Raw genomic sequence first — 19,819 nt, 5'->3', positions numbered from 1 at the left:
AACTAAATAAGCAGGGATGTGATTAGAGATCCTGTGGCATGCTGTCATACATTTTTCAGTTGTGGAAATAGGCACGTTCTAAAAAAGGACCATTCTCCTCTTCAAGACCCCAATGCCGAGAGAAATATATATGTGTTCGGTGTGTGGCTCGCTGTAGAGTCAGCCAGAGCACGGTGGAAAATGTGTTGTGAAGCGCTGAGTGTGTCTTGTTATCTTGTTACCAGTTACCTCTCTTTTACAATTTAGATGTCACAATAACTGGCAGGCTAGCCTACTCAGCGGGAGACCTATGAAATATCCGAAATTACGCATTAAACTCATTATCGATGGGGGAGGCAACCTCATTTTCCCCTGATAAGGCTACATTGTGTACACTGGGCGCCAGAGTCCTTCGGTGTGTTTGGCTAAACAAATAGCTGCAGAGCTAATAGGCTTACAGGGCTGACAGGGCTAACAGCGTTAATGGCTGCACACAGCGGGACTGAGAGTTTATTCAGAGGAACATGAAGTGTTAATCTGTGAACTTAAGTTTAATGTGACAACACGACAAAGCTTCGGTAAATTAATGTACTACAACATTTCAGCTGAGTAGTTTGGAGGTGAAAGTCTTAAATGCTTATATCTACATTTAACTAGCAACTACAGATGATAGTAGAGTAGCCTAATGAAGCTACATTTTAATTATGGGACAGTTTCACTGCGGGATGGTAGAAAAGGGCCCGGTCAGCCCTGTAAATCTGACACAGCCGAGCCATGACACTTCCTAACTTTTGTGAAAATTCAATCAACTTACTTTTTCTAAAGGTGGAAATGATCACAAGCTATTAATAATCTCTCTCATAAATATCTAATAACAATAATTCTTCTAATAAATTCAGAATCTAATCTGTCGGTTTACATTAAGGGTAGCACTGTACGATTGGCTGTGATTGGTGTCTTTTAACCTGATCAAACAACACTGTCGCCACTACTCCTCCCCAAACCTCAATCCTCAGGTTTGAAATGTAAATTCTTCCTTTTGAAACGAAAAGATAAAGGTTGGTGAAATAAATGAAAAAGGTGCGATTGAGAGGAAGGCTTTAAAGGGGATAAATGGGGGTCTTTCTTGATTAAGGCCTTTGCCTTTTAAATGTAAAATGTGGATAGTTGTGAAAGCTTTGTAGAGGCCAGCTGTGTGCAGCCTGGTGCTTTGGATCCGGCCGGAGCTGGAGGGCAGACGTAGGGCCTGTAGCCAACAACCCATAAGGCGACAACCGGGCCAGTTCTGGAAGCTTCACCGCCCCTGAATTAAAGCCAAGATTGGACATTAACATGAAAAAGAAATATCTTTTCTACCACTAAAATCCCAGATATTGTGGCATGCAACCGTAGTCATGAAAGCAGTGCACACCCACACATACACTTTAAATGTTGCCGTCACCCCACGAAGCTCTTTTAAGACTCCTTTTTATCCTCGAACAGCAAAGCTTCTAGGTGGTCTGCTTTGAATAATAACAGAAAGATGAGCAAGCTGGACTATTACACAGACTGAGGACATCTATAAACACTGACCAGTAGGCAGATACATGGCAACCTATCTGCCATGTTTCATATGTGGATCTAGGCAGCAAATGAATTATTTCTTTGGAAGTCTTGAATGAAGTCCTTTGAGTGCTGCTGCCCATGAACCTTATAAAGTGTTGATGGAGCCGGAGGAGCCTGGTGTTTCTTTATATTTGCTGAGAAGTGTGTGTGTGTCTTCATAGGCACATTCACAACCACTCAGTACTGTGAGCCAGAAAAAAGAGGGGCGAGATATACAGATAGAAGCCGAGCGAGAGAGAGCGAGAGGAGCAGAAAGAAACAAAAGCGGTGTTGTAACCCGACACAGAGCTCTCATTTGGGGAATGTAGGAAGGGGAGTAAAGAGGGGGGGAGTGAGTAATTAAAAACACAAGCCTCTCGTTGGTATTTTCTAACACCACGGTGTGGCTTTTATTGCGCAATTATCGAAAAAAAATATTCACGCATGTGGTCCCTTGCACACATGCGTGGAATTATACAAAAGCATAATGAACGCTAATAACTTCAGCTCAGACATAAACACATGCAGTCCCACATGCTCAAAGTTCACACACATATTCACACACTGGTTTGTTAATCCAGCGCCCCATAGCTGTCCCACTTCCACCATTGTGTTTCTTTGGCGCTGCGCTCAGTCGCCCAAGAGGTGTTAACTGTGGCCGAGGCTCCGCATAAAGATTCAGATAGCGGCTTTGTCCCCTGGCCACCCTCTCCGTCTACAGGAAGGTCGGGCCCCGCAGTGACAGCACATCCTCTGGGGTAGGGGGCGGTGGGGTGGAGTTTTCTGCAGGCCTGGAGGTCCAGCCCAGGGAGACAGCTGGTTCCCACACTGCAGAGTGCAGAGTATGTGGACGGACTCCCAAGTACCAACGCTGGCTTGTTCTCTCTAAATTGTTTTTTCCCTGCATCTCTTATTCCCTCTCAGGTTCTCTCACCTGGCTTGTGTTGCATTAGTGCTTCTCATCATCGCCCTCACTCCTCGCAGACTTGGTCCATCGTGCCTCGGCTCGGATAGCTCTTTTTCACTGTCCCCGTCTCTTTTCTCACCTCCCTCTTTCACGCTCTCTTTTAATGAAGCTAACTGATGTTGTGCTGTGTGAGAAAGAGTGGGCCTGATTTGGTTGCTTAAATTCCCATGATGGCAGAAGAATGAAACGCACTGAGAGGAAGTTGTTTGGTTGCTGGGGCTGCAAAGCTTCTGAACCCAGACATGCAGAAACTGTGGCGTCGGTGGACTGGAAAGCGGGCTGGCCCAGGATTGATGAAGAGTGAGCGAAACAGAGAGAAAGTGAGGCTGGCAGCGTATCCTGAATTCATTTTAGTTTAGTGTCTTTAGGCTGACAAGCTGCAGTTGAACACGGTGCTGCCACAAATGACAGTGAACTCAAGATGACAAGTTGTGTTGGGTTTGTGAGGAGGAAAACATGATTGTGAGCTCACAAATGTGGGTTTCATTTTGCATAAACTGGAGGTGTGAGAGACGCACTTTTCCCGCAATGCACTCGGATTTTGTCCTTTTCTTTGATAACATTACGTGACATTAATTTGGCAAATGCTTTTGTCCAAAGTGGCACATAGATTTAGAGTTCACTGTCCTGCCCAAGGACACTATAACGAGGATGTGGAGAGGAGGAGTTCAAGGTTTCGAATCACTTTGTAACTCGGCTACAGCCGCCCCTGATGGAAAATAAGGTTTGCTATCATTCCTAGATTAAATAAACACGACATGTTGAGATGGAGATGTCTTTATTTATCTAGCAGCGGAAAGCTAGAATGTCCAGTTGTTCATGTACAAACAGGAATATAAGGAGAAGCGTGCTCTTTTATGACTGAACATTTGATAGTTTTAAGATGGATACTTGGAGTGAGTGAAGAAAGATGAATACAGAGATGTGTGTAGAAACACTAACGGAGGAAATGTGAGAAAAAAGAAGAAATAAAGGAAGAGCGATGAGTAACTGAATGTTCTTAGCGCTCTCAGGATGTGGTCAGAAGTTTGGCTCCGGAGTCTCTGGGCTGCTGAATGAGCAGACTGACATTATGGGAAACCGATAATTTTACTGTCACCAAGACAAACGCTCTGCTGCTATCTTATCTTGTTTCTGAGGGAGTATCACGATCCCTCTCATTAAAGCTCCTCGCTCAAGGTCGTCTGCAAAAACAGCAGTTTGCAATATTTGCCATTCCATCAGGGCCAGAATCACTTCATTTGCCAAGAACAATAACTCAACAGGAATTTGCCTTAGTTGGTTATGTTTGATGGCTGCTTTGGTTACTCTAATTGAAACGGAAACATATTGTTTTGGCAGCTACACAGCACAAGGACAAATAGACGGGGATGAGATGCTGTACAGACAGGGCGGGGTCGGAACAGATTATGTCATAATCAGATGACAAACAATAAGTAACTTTAATCACCCCTGATTTGATTAAAATGTACAATTGGATACTTCATAACATTTTTTTAAAATATGCCAACTTTCAAACAATGAGACTTTTGTTTTCGCTCTTTTACCTCATGTGAGGGCATCTGACACAACGAGTATCTCTAGATGAGTGCGCCACTTTGTGGAGAAAAAAGGACCGTGTGGAGTCGAGAAGGAAGGTTGAAGCAGCAGTAGTCCCTCCAAAACAGTCTTCGCCTCCTGGCAGCATTGCCATGACTTCAAAAATGTGCATCACAAGAGCATCTACTAATGTCCAGCACACCTTATCCAGGCCAAAAATAAAGGTGCTGTCATCAGCAAAGACCTCAACTTCAAATCTGAAGGAACACACACACACAAAAGTGAACAGCATCCCACATGTTGTCGAACACAATACAGTACAGCTGTAGTTTGTGTCACTACTGTTTTTGTAAGCATAATCTAATTTGACCTGCTGTAAATGTTGTTTAATTGCACTGAAAATGTTTTGAGATGTTTAAAGACGATAAAGAAATTGCTATTCTTCATCTTGTTTTTTTGTTTTTTTTTCCCAGAATGCCATGGTGTCCTTCAAGGAGCTCTGTGGCCTGACGCCGGCGGCCAACATGAAGCAGTGTATCCTGACGGTGTCTACCTGGCTGATGAACAGTGAGCGGTCGCTAAGGGTAACCGTGGACCTGAGCGAGACTTACCCCACCATGGAAGCTCAGGGTCCCGTGCCTGAGCTGCTGCGCAAAGTGCTCAACGCCTACGACATGGTAAATAACCTGCACGCACATGAAAGACCTTGTGGTTAAAACCACCTTTTTGACCGGTTAGATGGTCAAGCTGCAGTTACTCATTGTATAATATCACCGTGTCCTTTTCCACCCTGCCTCCTCTCTTACAAGAACACTGCATTTTTCACCACTTGACATTGGCACGGCCCAATAGGGCGTTGGAGTACTGTAATTAGTTACCACCCGCTGTTTTTCTCTCCCCTCCTGTGAGGCCTTGTGGGAGTTGGTGAAGTGGGTCACGAGTGAAGAACAAGGTTGTTGCGTCCACGCTGCTCCGGCAGCCGACACATGCAGGAGTGCGCGGTGACATCAGGAGCGACGCAGCGCGCAGATCCAAATAGAGTCTGCTCTGGCTTTTATGAGGGTTCGCACCAGGCAAGAGGCTTGGCACTGTCAGAACAACTGTCACGCTCCAGTCCACAGAAGAAGTTTTACGGGGACGAGCAGGAAACGGGCTTCAGAATTCATATTTTAGTGTTTCAGAGAACAGAAGATGCAGTTTAAAGCCTTTAACAACAAAATTCAGAAAGGGAATTTTCAAAAACATGCTGCTACAAGTGTATTCTTTCACACTAAATTATATTATGTCAAACCCTAACCACATAACAAGGTCCGATTACTTTCGCCTGTCTGCTTATTGCACATCACATATTAATGCGTAAGTATATTCTAAATGTATATGCACATTAACCCATGGCCTGGCCCTGAGGCCTGGGCCTGGTCAGCTGAGTGTTTGTGTTTGCTTCCCACAGATTGGCCTGTTGGTACTCTCCCCACTCAAAAACAGAGGCCCCAGTGTATGTCTATGTGCGTGCGTAAATGCATGTGACTTCACAGGAGCACGGCTGCCAACAGCAGGCCATTTACTGTAGCATATCAGTGTGCAGCGTGTGTCCTCAGTCACCCTTGTGTGGGCGGCAGCCAGTCAGCGTTGTGACCCTGGGCTGAACAATGTGTCAGCACACTGGGACTCTGTTTCCAGAGGTCAGGCCGGCCAAGCTCGCACACACACATATCTGTGCGTTTATATACTGTATATGCACCGTGATGTGTTTACAGTGAAGCAAAAATAGCACTGAGAGAAAAGCAGTAGCCGGTTTCCTCAATCAAAGGCTGATGTCGGGTTAGTGTGATTTCGAGGAAGTGACTCTCACCATTTTGTGCGCCAACCACTCATCAGACACACAGGAAGAAATCCACCACAGTGAGAATGCAGAGGTGCCATTTTCAAATCGAGTGCAGAATCTTGATTTTCGCTATTGGCAATATTTGTCTTACTTTCACTCTTGTAGCAACTCTCCTCTGCATTTGCAGCTCACAGCACACCCATCCACTCTCTGGGGGTTGCAGAAATTCTCAGAAATGCAGGTTCATCAAATACTTAATGTATTAGACATCAAGAATCCTGCATATTTAAATTTTTTTTATCTTTAGATAGCTTGGGTGAAACCGTACCCTGAATGAAGGGACTTTCCACAATGAGCTCCTTGTAAATGAGTAAGAATTGTCTGCACTCAAAGCAGCATAAGAATAACAGAACAAGAAAAGGCATGCACACTCTCACACACGTACACACATTGTATAAGTGTCCACTTCCTGCCTGCCTGCTAACAGGAGTGTGAAACTTCATTAGCTTCCTCCTCGGTGCTGCAGGGCTGGTCCAGCTGGTCCTCCTCAGCCTGTGGGATGATGTTTAGGGCTCCGACTACACGATGTTGTGTTGGTCGAGGTGAAAATAAGGATGTATTTTTGCTTAACAATCACGCAATTATCAAAATAGTTTCAGAGCCTTTTTCTTTGGATCGATCTACCGAATAATCACGTACTCTCAGAGTGCAGTTTATACATTGCAGTGAGACTGCGCAGCAGAAAGGGATGAAGACATTCAGTCAAGACATGTTTTTGAAACTGATGCACATCTTAGGGCCTGCTTTGCTTTTTGCAAGCCTGTAGAGTTCAATCCTGGACGTATGTGGCTGTAATACTAAACAGACAAAGCAGACACTGCTTTCAATTCAGCTTTTCTCATAAATTGTATCTATCTTTCTCTTGTGCTTGCATACGAGGCAAAACCAATCTGAACTCTGTTGTTTACACGCCCAATTAATTGGAAAGAATCTGCTTCCTCTGATTATGATCTTACCCCAATTAAAATAATCAGATAAAGATGTTTACATGACAGCTATGTTGCCTCAATTGGGTTAAGGCTCAATTGTCAGTGTGTCTGTAAACATAACAGCTAAGAGCTCAAATCCACTTGAAAGTGAGCCCTGGGTATTGAGGGGATTAAATCAGTAAAGCTAAACATTGTGCTGAGATAGACACGTCGGCATCAGCATTTTAAAAGAAGTGTTTCCTTCTTGGAATTTATCTTTTATTGATTTGTTTACTGTAAAGCCCCCGTGTGTTTGGCGTTCATCAGCTCAACACTTTTCAGGTCTGACCCCGGTATGATGCTGAGATACGATTCAAATTAATTACATGTCTTCTTTGTCTTCTAGATGATCCAGACCAGCAGAACGCTGATCGAGTCAGCTGACGTCGTCTACTCCAAGCTCACTCAAGCACAACGGGCAGGTACGCAGCGTAACATAGTTCTCGGATGCAACATCCCTGTTCATCCTCTTCATTTTCTAGTAGGAGGCATTTGAACTTATTTCCATATTTGAGTACTAGCAAAAAAAATAAAAAATGAACGTACGAAAAGAGCCCCAATCGAACAACCAAGCGAAAAATCCTGATTTCACGTTTACCACATATGTTTATGTCCTGTCTGGCGTGTCGGGAGGTGGAGGGATGGTGACGGTGGTGGAGTTACATGCAACAACAAGCTAGTGAGTACAGTTCGTGAAACCACTCAATAATTCTAAGGAGGGCTCTGGACCATCTCCAGCCATGTCTATGACGACCAAAACAAGTGTTTTAAGCCAAAACAGAATCTTTTCCTAACCCTAACCAACAGGTTTCTGTGCTCATACACATGCATTCATTCTAGTGATTGGGTCGTTCCTCTGATAAGCTTAACGGGGGCACTTCCTAACATCACTCTTATACCTGCTGGCTGCCACTCCACCTGTAACATTAGGTTGAGTGATGTCTCGCTGAAAACATTGAAGGCCATCGAGCACAGATCTGTCTTTTCTGCTGTGTGGAGCTGTGCAGATTTTCATAGACAGCAGTTGCATCACTGCATCCTGTCCAAAAGACTTTTAATAATGAACAAGGTCATTTCACTTTCATATTTATCATATGATAAGAAAGTGATTGCTCTATATGGTGAACAAATACTGAGTCCTCGTGCCCATCCCTGTTTTCTACACTGCAGAACATGTTGATCATAACTGGTTGGTTTTGGTTGTCGGCACCATGAAAGAGGCAGGATAAGGCAGATCTCTCTGCTGCTGTGAGGAAAATGACTCATGATTCAAGGACTGGAAGTGTATCAGAGATGGATGAAAATACCTGACTTACTGGCATATTTCTTTAATTTCTTCAAGAGAAATGAGACCATAATGCACAAATCATCGAAAATTCAGCCGAGGTAAAAAATATTTTCTGCTCTTCTGCTTTCTGTCCGGATGAATCATGCGCTGTGAGAACACACATCTGCAGCCCTCGGACATGTTTCGTGTTCTCCTGCCTGACAGAACGAGCGTAGTTTCTCTGCTGCTGCAGCATTTCCATCAACATCAACAGCAGTCGCTGCTGTCGATAGAGCAGGCCATCATCAGTGAGTCACCGCCGAGCAGTTTCATGTCGGTGGGCAGGTGAAAACAATCAGCCGGCCACGCAGACGAACGGGCCGCGGAGGAAAGAGGACAGACGGCATAAACATCGTTTTCAAGGAAGAGAGAAAGTGTGGAGTGAGAGGGGGAGGGATGGTTAAACAGAGAGAAAAGGAGAGAGTTGAAGAAGCATTTCATCAGTACAGCATTTTTTTAAAAGGGTGCTCGATGTAAGAGGTCCGGCCTTTTAGGGTAGAGCATAAAATTGACCATAATAAGATCATTAGGAGAGGAATAGCTTCAAATCAAGACACCCAATGGCTTGTCTTCTCCAGCCTCTTTCACATTCAGCACTAATTGTTCCTCATTTGCTTTTGCTCCTCCACTCCGCAGCAGTGCCTCTGCAGAAGAGCTCCTCAAATAAGAGGAGCACATCGTGTTGTTTCAATAGTGACATCTTTATTGTGCATGTTTTTATCTCGCGTCCTAATGCTGAAGAATTTCCCAGTTGTTAGATCGAGCCATTAGTTGACTAGTCGTTGCACGTTTATGATGTTACTTTAATTATTCAAATGATTATTTTTGAGGGCACAGACGAAGCGAGCCGCATCTTAACAAGGACGCCAACAGCAAGAGCTGTAACAGGACTATTCTGAAAGTGTCTGAACAACCAGCAGGGAGAACATTTTGCTAATTATTTCAACACAGTATTACATCACACGAGTCTTGTTATTAAAAGCAGGGGAATAAATCAGTCCTGGCTGTCCAGAGCTCTTGTGCTAGCAGCGTAAACACCAACTCTCCCCCAGGTTAGCTGCATTTCTGAGATTAACTAGCTAACGGCAGCGTAGCTACCCGATCCATACATACTGCCTGATCAGTACTCTGCCCCAGAGATAAGAAGAAAGCTAGATGGCTTACTCCTTCACCTCTTTGCAACCATCCCCCTGATACTTTTCATCCCAGTCCTAGCGACAAGGCGCAGCTCCTGAAGGAATGTGAGGGGTTTCATCCCTGGGACTGAAGGGTCGACTAAGACTCTCATCGATTTAGTCGACTATTAGGGAGCAGCCTTCCTAAAGATCGAATGAAACAAACATTAACTAAAGAGATTCAGGACTGTTCTAAAGCTGGTGTAAACATAGAAAGCCATTTGTAGTTTGTGTGTTGTTGTTGTTGTTGTGTGTTTTGTGTATCATAAAACCAGTGAAGACAGGGAAGGCTTAGTCACTGGCACATGCCAACCCAATATCCTGAGGCCGATAAGCCAATTTAAGCCTGCTATGCCCAGCTTTACTCCCTGATGTCACACAGAGGCAGGCATATGCCTCATTCCCCACACCACGACAAGCCAAGCCGATATTCGCACAGCGCAATTACCCAGGGATGTAGGTTCAACACCGGGGCTTCAATCACAGAGCTGTCCCCTGGCTCCGAGGTTCCCCAGCCCCGAGCTGGAAGCATCTTCAAAGGCGTTGACTGCGGAGTTAAGCAGAGCTTAAACCCCACACAGCCACACACACACTCACAGCAGCGTTAGTATCTGGATACCAGAGATTGATACTCGGCTTACTGCTGCTGTCAGGTGAAAACCTTGTGCTTCCAATATGTCAAATTTTCAGGAGGCACGGTAAGAAAATAGCTTTGTTTCGCGCCTCACAGGCATGCTCGTTGAAAGTGGTTAATTGTTAAAAGCCCCTCAGAAGCCCAGGGGTTGAAGAGTTTTCTCAAGGAGCATGTAATCCTTACAATCCAATTGAGGCGAGAACATGGAAATTCCTAAATTTGGAGTTACAAGGTTTTCACATAAGTGCAGCATTACGTAAGAATGATACAATGAGACAGAGGGTTGGAGCGACAGCCCTGAGGGGCCTCAGCTGCATGCCAAACATAGCACTTTCCCTATCGCCCCCTCCTCTGCCCCCGGCGATAAAACACATGCCTCAGTCCAAACCCCCACCGATCTCACATGTACATAGCTGCTGTGTGCTCATTCACGCTTCCAGATATTTCGTCACTGTTGTGGCAGTTTTGATTGCGATGTGTGAGGCGAAAAAAATCACGTACAAACAGCAGCTTTTTTCACCAACGTAATGTGGCCTCCAAGGAAACAACGCCCCGATTCTGTGTACCAAATCCAATTACTTTACTCTATATGTGTAAGAAAGGCGATATGATGTAACCTATTGCCTCGAATCAAAATTGGGAAACGGCAATTTTTAAACTTTAAATGTAATTTAACCTCGTCGGCCTCAGGGGATGCAAAGTCTAACAGCAGTATTTCATCAAATTATTTAACTGTTTCTCCTCAAAATTGTTATAATGCTTTTCTTGCTGCTAACGTATAGCAGTTCCATTTATATCAACACCTGCAAGCTCAGAGAGGCAAATATAAATTATCTTCAATATTAATTAAAAGCATTTCAAGATAGGAAAAACGCTTGATGTGGAAATTAAGGTGAAATGTACCCGCTCTGTGAGTCAACAGTTTTAGATCTGCTATAATAATCTCCCGCCTGCGTTGAATTATGTAATTACTTTAGGATATTAATGCAGACACTTTGGGCCTGCTCCTCGGCTCAGAGCTCTTTGTCCTCTCCATCTGCATCCTGACTCATCGGGTCTCTGTTGTCTGTATATCTGTTGCTGCTTTTGCTGCTTTTGCTTTTTGCATATATGCAGCATTCTTTCAAGTGTAGTTTTAGTGCAAATGGAAATTTAAGTACATCTTTATGCTGATATTATTAAATTTAACTAACTAGTGCGGTGCCCGTTCAAAACATGCTGTTGGGCTATGATGATCTGGTAATGTGAGGGGTTTACAGATCCAGTCTTCATCCTCCTGTGCTGCTCACAGACTCATCAGGGCCGCCCCGATAATATCAGACGTGCTATATTTACAATTTACAATCTGGACCACGACAACCAATGAGAGAGACATCTTAAACATTTTAGCCCCTTAGGCTAACCTTAGCTAGCATACTACTGTTGACAGAAACTAAGATCTCCCCTCCGGTCGTCGCTACAATCAAATCAAATCAAACGATGTAATGAAATGCTACATAAAGGCTTACCAGTCTCCTTGGGCAAGTGATACACAACAACAACCCGTCTCCCTAAATGGACTTTGTCCCTCTTTCCATCATCCTTGTCTTGTTTAGCCTGTGTCACATTTATTATAAGCATCTCTAATCCTCTAGAGAGCAGGAAAAAACATGGAAGACACTGGGATGAAATCATGACTCCCCGACAAAATGCTGCATCTCTCTGTCTCTCTGATGGCTGGGAAGCATGAATTTACCACATTTGATAGACTGACAAGCCCTGAATGCACCCTTCAAAAAGCCATCTCATAAGCCATATGATTATGGCAGACTGACGATGACAATAGCAACGGCCCGAACACAGACGGAGAATCAGAGAGTGGAGGCATACGAGGAGCGAGATGGTGGATTTGCATGGAATTGAGGGTTTTGTCCATATGATCGATCCCGAAGCCAAAGGTATAATTTTGCCGTAATGGCTGTGTGAGAAGCAGCAAAAGGTGCTATTAGAGGACGGGCTGTCAGCGTTGGAGGGGGAATATGGAATTGGAGTGGTGTTCGTGAGTGTGATTGTGCTGCGTCGAAGCTTAATTTAAGGCCTTGGATTGGACCTGACACTTTTGCCCCGGCCAGTCAAAGTGTGCAATGCTCATCAGCTAAATGCTGTTGTGACAAGGCCGTAATCACAATGACGCGCAGGCTGCAATCTGAAATGAAGGGAACCCGAACTAACCTTTTACCTCCTCACCTGCCTTTCGTCTTAAATTTAAGCTACGTGGAATGAGTGGCACCTCGGCGGACTCATCACTTATACAGCAGGAGATTTCGGGTTGCTGCAGCTCTTACTTTACAGCAGCCCCTCCTCCCTTTCCTCTCTCCTTCCTGTGTTGAGTTTATGCCCCGTCATCATTGCAGCTAATCAGTTTAATTTGGGCAGCGAAGCTGACGTGCTGATGAGGATGGAGAGGTGCTAGATGATCCCCCCTGGGCACTATTGATGGCTAGCCATCACATACACCGCTAATGGGGGACCAGATAGACAGCTGGGATGCACACTCTGGCACCTCCAGATGCTACCGCTGTGTATTTGTGTCTGTGCGTATACTCTTTATACCGGCCGTATGCATATCTAATCTGCATGGAGAGCATAACTCCCACTCCTCCTAACTCGCCTTCGCTCCACTAGTTTCTATAAGGGCTTTCTCAAGTAAGGATTTTGTTTTCTGAACATTTTAAACACATTCCTGTTTCAGCACGTAACTGAAGGCTGTTTGAAAATGGTGGTTATTTTGTTTACGTTCAGCAGCTACAGTTAACCTCTTAAGATAGTTTCGGCCAGTTTGGCAAACAATACAAACGCAGATAACGCCATGCATTGTTGGAAAGCTTAGATTCTCGTGACTCTATGCATGCAAATCATGTCAAGATAAAACCACATCAGCAAAGTACAATCATCAAGCTAACAAACTAGCATGTACAAAGTTTTCACAACTCGTCAATTAAGTGTCTGGGTCTTTCAGTAGTGCGTCAGCTGCACAGATGCTTTTTCATGCTCATTTTACAGCAGACGCCATTATCTACACCAGAGATCCTCAGAAACTCACTGTGAGGAAAAAAAGCATTAAAAGATATGCATTATAAAATGCCATACATTTGTAGAGAAAAAAGTATAAATAATACAAATTAACTAGATCAACATGAAACTTCCTCAGCTGAACTTTTACATTAAGACAATTACTTTCCGTATAATAAGTTATCTGATATTTTATGTTCAAATGAGCCACTCATTATCATATTAAATATGTGCATAAATATGCATAAATCTCCAGAACAGAAAAGCGAGCTTTAATAATGAGCTGAAAACCAAAAAGTCCAACGATGCAAGATTTTAAAATGCAAGTAACAAAAAGGCAGGCAACAAAAAAGACAATTAAAATCAAGAAAACTAAACAGTGATGGGCTACAAAAACAGAGGACAAACCATAAAGACACACAGAAGACACAAGGAATGAGGAACAGACACCGGAGACGCCAAACAGAACAGACAAACCTACAAAGACTGAACTGATGACTGGATACAAACCAAACTAATGAGGGGACGAGGAGCAGGTGGAGAGAGGCGGAGACACACAGGTGAGAAGACTGAGCAGAGGAAATAAGGGAAACCAGGGAGAGCAGGGAAGGCGCAGGAACACAGGATGCAACAAGAACACTGGGAACACAGGTGAGCAGGAAGTGGAAAGTCACAAGACAGAAGAGGATATAACGACAAAATAAAACAGGAAATACAAAAAGAAACAACCAAAGTCATGTCACTCCCCTAATACAGAGAGAAATACTGTACTCTGCTTTGATTTTACATACAAAACATATGATCAACTTAGACTCTAAAGGATTGTATTGACTATAGGCCATAGCGTACCCACACAGGAGCTTATGTCTAGAAACCCCATGTACCAAAAAAGATGATATAGTTGTAACACAAGAGAATGAACATCAGAGTGAGATGTCAGTCAACTCAGCGGTTGCCCACACAGTCCAGAGAGAAGTACTCTGTGATCGTGCACCACAGCTACCTTAAATTGCTGCTGAGAGTACATTGTGGATATCTACTCTGAAAGACAGGGAGTTATAGAGTGAGTTATAGATGCTAGTAGAACAGCGGCTACCTTTAACCAGGCCCTGGAAACAGGTGCAAGCTCACTGTGTGTGTCTAGAAGCTGCTGCGCTCCTGCAAGCCCAACTGTGCTTACTTATTGATGTTTTCCATCCATGCAAAGACTCAGACTGACCACCTCAGATGTGTTCGTATGGTTTGAGGCCGCTCCGTGTGGATTCCATTACCATGAAAATCCAAGGGATAAAGACATTTCTCTCCCTTTGTCTTCCTTGGCTCTTTACAGTCATTGTTTCCCTGGAAAATCCCATTTTCTGTTTGCAGTGATGATATTCTGCCTCTCTGCAGTGTGTATGGCTCGAGATAAATTATTGAAACGCTGATCAGACTGTATGTAGCTCCATCCCGCCCATTCCAGTCCCATCGTTGTTTTCATCATTTCTTTTCATCAGATCCTGTTTGGAGATTCTGTTTGATTTTATTATTTACTTACCTTTCTCTCTCCGGCTGAAGCCGTCTATTTTTTGTGCATATGTATTCGGTGTGTATGAGGGGCTGCTGCAGGACTCATTACAAAGGCAAAAAAAAACCTCTCTCCTCTATGCCGACACTGTAAGCCTTTGCTGAGGTGTGTGTGTATGTGTGTGTCTAGTCAGAAAAGAAATGTTGTTGTCCCTGTCTGTCTAAGCACTCATACTCTCTGTCTTTCTGTTTCCACAAGAGAAGCAAAGCATACCATCCTGTCTCTACTGAGTGCGCCATGGGGCCCACATTTTGTTTATTAACTCGCATTTCTCAGAGTTTAGGAGACAGCAACTGTGCGACTGTTGGGGGGGGGGAATGCTTAATAATTGGGAAATTAAATGCTTGAAGAGGCTGTATTGCGACAAGACGCCTCCAGCTAATTCCATCTCGCATTCAGCTCTCTGCCTGCCTCGCTGCCCAAGTCTTGTGATCGCTGAGCTCGGCTCAGCTCTGCACCAGCAGCGGCCCATTAACTACACCAGATTACAAGATCAAATCAGCCCTAAACCCTGTTAACACAACTTTCAGTCTCCGAAACAGATATTCTGCAATGGCTGCACATCACCAATTATATGGAAATTAAAGACAGCAGGGGTCCTGGCTCTTTTTTGCAGGGTCTGATGTCCACTGAGGCCACATATAGTATTTTCTGTATTTACTTTTTTTTTTTTTTTTTAGATCTGTTTTCAGTCTGTTGGAGATTATTTTAGGAAAAAACACACTGATGTCAGGTTGCAGGATTGCATTTGGTGCCGTTCAAAGAAAACCAGGTTGGGATGTGTTTTGAGGTAGTTCAGAAAATATGAGCAAAGTGAATCTAAAGTATTTTGAACAGGAGTTAGACTTGTGGGATTTTTTTTTTTTTCATGTTTAAAAAAGATCTGTTTACTGTGCATGTTTGTAGGCACTTGAGCATTTTAGCCCATGAGTGAGCATCAGGATACTGGTTTTGTGTAGTTTGTAGTTTTAGCATTGCATTCTTTTATCATGCAAATTGTAAGCAGCGCATTGAATGTTACATTTTATTGTTCAATATTTTAAAGCTCTCTTACAAACATGTTATCTCTACCCTTGGGAAATGTCGTCCAGGATTGAGTCTAGAGTTATTCCTCTAAAAAGAAGCAAGAGTCTGCCACCGGGCTGAGCTAATTCTCCGGCTCTTCAACGAAAATCGATTTAATTAAAGACTTCTCTTGAGGTGCCGTATCTGTCAACTAGTTTTGGTAAAAGAGCTGAGGAATCAAGAATGAATGACTCGTGAGGAAGGGCTTTTGTGATTTATTGCGTCTTATGTTTCGTCGATGTCTTTGCGGCGAATCAAAAGTGGAGTGGCGTATGGTCAGTTGTCAGGGACAGACTGACAAGCAGGCTGAGACATACAGCATTAGGAGGAGTTTGTTCTTAAAGCCCAGAGGATTAGTAATGGTCTGCCAGGGCTAAATGAAGCTACTGATAGACCAATTAAAGGTTAGCTTGCATTGCACTACTTCAATTTTAGCCCCATTAGCAATGCGGCACATTGTATGGTGAGGTGCTTTTGTGGCCATTAAGGTGCTCGTGAGGAGCTGACTGGATGCCTTTTGTTCTGCACACTATGTGGTGCAGACTGCAGAAAAAAGTAACCATAAGAGCATGCGATTAATATTATGTTTTTTTTTTGGTTTCTTCCATTCTGTGAGTGTTTTATAAAGGCTCTTGTGCATGTAAAGGATCTTGAAAGTTTAAAAAGGTCAAAGTCTGCACCAACAGAAGCTCCTCTCTCCCACAGAAAACACTGCTCTTAAAACGCCTCGTCAATCATGCCTAGCGGCTTGTTTGGCATGTAAGAATTGACTGCTCTGTTGTTGTTAGCAGTGCTGGCTCAGGCATGTGTGAGCTGACCAATCAGGGGAGACTGGGTTTTTAGGAGGGGGGGCCTTAAAGAGACAGGTTCTGTGTGGTAAAGTTGTTTATGACTTTCTAAATGTAATTTTTGCATTGCAATTATGTTTTTAGGCTTTACTAAATAGACTATATATTGTGTATTATATTTATAATCACGTCTTTTGGTTTGATTTTTATTTGACCTCATAATAAGCATGTTAAAAAAAAACGTTAACAGAACAGTATAAATAACTGTAATGGCACTCAGTCGAGCGCGTAACTCTGCCAAGGCCCAACTGCCCCTTTAATCCAATCAAGCCTAATCCAACATCCAATAAAACACATTTTAATCCGCTAGATCCAGATTTTTATTTAGATCCACATCAAATTGTACTCATTCATAGACACCAGCCACCTCAATACGCCTGATCAAGATCCATGCATTATTCTCTGAGAAATTAACCAAAATGTCCAAAAAAACAAACTTGCATTGTTAAACAAAGTGACAAAAAAGTCATTAGTCATTATCCTGTAACATAAGATGTCACACAGATAAGAGAGTAAAATGAAAACAGGCTGACACAGATAAGAAAAGTCATATGAACCTAAATAATCCTTATAAAAGAAATAAATAGATCAGTAAAAATAACTAAACTAAGAGATATCATGTGTGCATGTGTGTGTGTTTGTCCAGGTCTGGACTTCCATGAGGACCTGCATCGTATCGGAGCAAAGGAAGGTCTGAAAGGCCGCAAGCTTCAGAAAGCCATGGAGAGCTACGCCTGGAACATCACTGTCCTCAAGGTGAGATGGACTGAGCCACACCTGTCACGTGACCTTCAGCCCAACAAAGACCCATGTATTCATTTTCAGACTCTAACCAGCTGCATCAGCAATCCCAGACCCTGAGATTAAACTACTTGGTGTCTCAAGAAAGCTCTACAGGCTAATTGTATTGCCTCCTCTCTAATCCCTAAATCTCCTAATTAATTACTGTCGATCCCAAGTTTTTTTTATTTGCTCATGTAACTATCTTGTCAGACGTGATAAGATTGTTCACACTTGTTTGTACACACAAACACGCTGCTCTGCTGTTTCTCATAAGGGTACATTCGGCCCGCAAGACGCGCAGTGAAGATGATGCTCAGCAAAATGCCTTCTTGACTCAGACACTGGAAGATAAGGTTGCCCAATCCCCTCATTGCCTCTCTGAACAGCAGTGGTAATACCAGCACTGATAAAGCACCACATGCTGCTCAGTCTGTGCTCTGCACAGTGGGCCTGTTTTGCTAAATAAGGACAGAGCAGCCCGGATATTTTTATCTCGCCTCATCTCATCACCCTGAAATCATTTAGTATTGAGTGAAGAAGCTCCCTTGGCTGAGCTCTGTGCTTGAGCGTGAGTTTAGATGGATGTTTGATTGTTTGATTCCTTTTTGCCTTTTAATGTCTGCCTCATCAGATAGAGAGCTGGTGAAGGTCAGGGCTGCAACTAGCGATTATTTTCATGGACGATACGTCAATTGATCATTATTCAACTAAGTGGTTATTAGTTTTGTCAGAAAATATGAAAATATGTCAGAAAAATGGTCTTTGCAAATACCCAGAAATCAAGGTGACATCTTTAGATTGCCTGTTTTGTCCGACTTGTTGTCTGAATGGATTTAATTCACAACGATATAAAACTGTTAATTACGAGAGCAGCAAATCCTCAAATTTGGAAAGCTGAATTTAACTCAGATCTTACTAAGTACTTAATTATCAAACTGTTTCTGCCAATTTATTGTGACCCTTTGATTAAATAATTAAACATTTTAGTACCAGTGCAGGTTATGTGTACAGCGCTGGTAAATCCGGGTTCAAAGTATGTGTGTTCTAGCAGTCTTTCTTGCGCTAACACAGCAGCTGTATGTGCAACAGCCTGATTTATCTTAATTAAGCTTCATTGCCCTCTTTAGAATAAGGAAACGCATGACGCTTAAGTAGCTAAACAGATGGACACCCAAACCTAATCCCTGCCTCACCCGCACTGCGTACACCCCCAAACTCATCCAACTCCTCCCATCCCCGCCGAGTCTCTCCAAAACACACACTTCCTGCTTTCATCCTCTCCTCATCCTCTAATTTCTTCCATGAGACACATTATCAACATGAAGGCATCTTGGCTGCACATCCTCCTCCTCCTCCTCCTACTCTTTCTATTCCTCCTTCCATTCTCCGGTTGTAAATTGTGCCTCATACTGAACATTTGGTGTGCGCCTGGCGCCTGTTTGCCAAGGCTGGCAGTTATTTCACCTGTCAACCTCTCCAAATCCTCAGCAGGCCTGGAAGCACATGCCGGTAGATGGTGGGGAAGCTGTGAGGAGGCAACTGCTCCTCCACCTTTACTCTGACAGTTATAGTCAGATCAGAGCTGTCAGGGTGAATGAGGGAATTTGCCATTTAAAGTGATGCCACCCTGTCACTCTCCTGCACCTCAAAGTCAAAGTGAAAAAAAGAGAGAGGCTTTGTGGCAAGTGTTAAGTCTATTGTAGTCATTTTTAAGGAGAGGAACAGGCTCAAAAAACATATAATCACTTGTTCTGAGCTACTTAAGCAGGGGCTCGGTCAGTCATGCCCTAAAGGTGGAGAAGGCGATTCTGGAGAAAGATAGTTGACCCTAAATTTCAATTTCACCCGAGGATGAACCACGTAAAGTAACTGTCCAATCAGGATCATGTTCATGTAGCACAGATCTGCTAGTTTGAAAACAGAAGTAAGACGACATTAAATACCTCAGTCTCTGCAATTCACCTAAAAAGTAGATGGACGTGTGTTGCCCACCCCTACTCCACGGTCATAAACCACTTTGTACCTACGTCTACAACTTTATTGTATTGTACAGCAAAGGCAGGGGATATTTCTACCGAAGGGATGGACTGGTTTTGATAAACAAGGAGGAGATTAGGGTAGAATTAAATGAGGATATACTGGTGGGATTTGGTGGCTGCCCTTGTTTGGGCTTAGGCCCCCGTGGATAGCTTTAGGCCAGCTGTAGGGGTGAATGTACCGAGTGCAGTCGTGATTTGGCTCTGGCAGCGCAGGACTGGCTTCTCGCTGTCTTATTTTATGCCTGGTGAGTCACGACTTACATAATTTCTGTTTTTTTCCAAACATATGACTTATTCATGCTCGTGGATTGCGTGCTAGAGTGGCTCAGGTAAAAAGGCCACTTGCAGCATATTGACATCACCTGGGAGTCGAGCGTCGGGCGCTGTGTGCAGGGCAGCACCTCTACT

At 43.6% G+C, this 19,819-nt stretch overlaps 1 protein-coding gene across 1 annotated transcript in view; it reads left to right on the top strand.

Annotated features, from left to right (window-relative positions):
- LOC311267424 (inactive phospholipase C-like protein 2) overlaps positions 1-19,819 on the top strand; it is a 65,352-nt gene that overhangs the window by 42,395 nt on the left and 3,138 nt on the right. The window contains exons 3-5 of the mRNA XM_084370494.1: positions 4,543-4,746; positions 7,269-7,344; positions 17,236-17,345. Of these exons, the coding sequence (XP_084226620.1) occupies positions 4,543-4,746; positions 7,269-7,344; positions 17,236-17,345 (390 nt within the window). The remainder of the gene's footprint in view (positions 1-4,542; positions 4,747-7,268; positions 7,345-17,235; positions 17,346-19,819) is intronic.

This window comes from Pagrus pagrus, assembly GCF_965226575.1.
Source record: "Pagrus pagrus genome assembly, chromosome: 13".
Classification (NCBI taxonomy): Eukaryota; Metazoa; Chordata; class Actinopteri; order Spariformes; family Sparidae; genus Pagrus; species Pagrus pagrus.
This window is presented reverse-complemented; position numbering and strand designations above follow the sequence as displayed.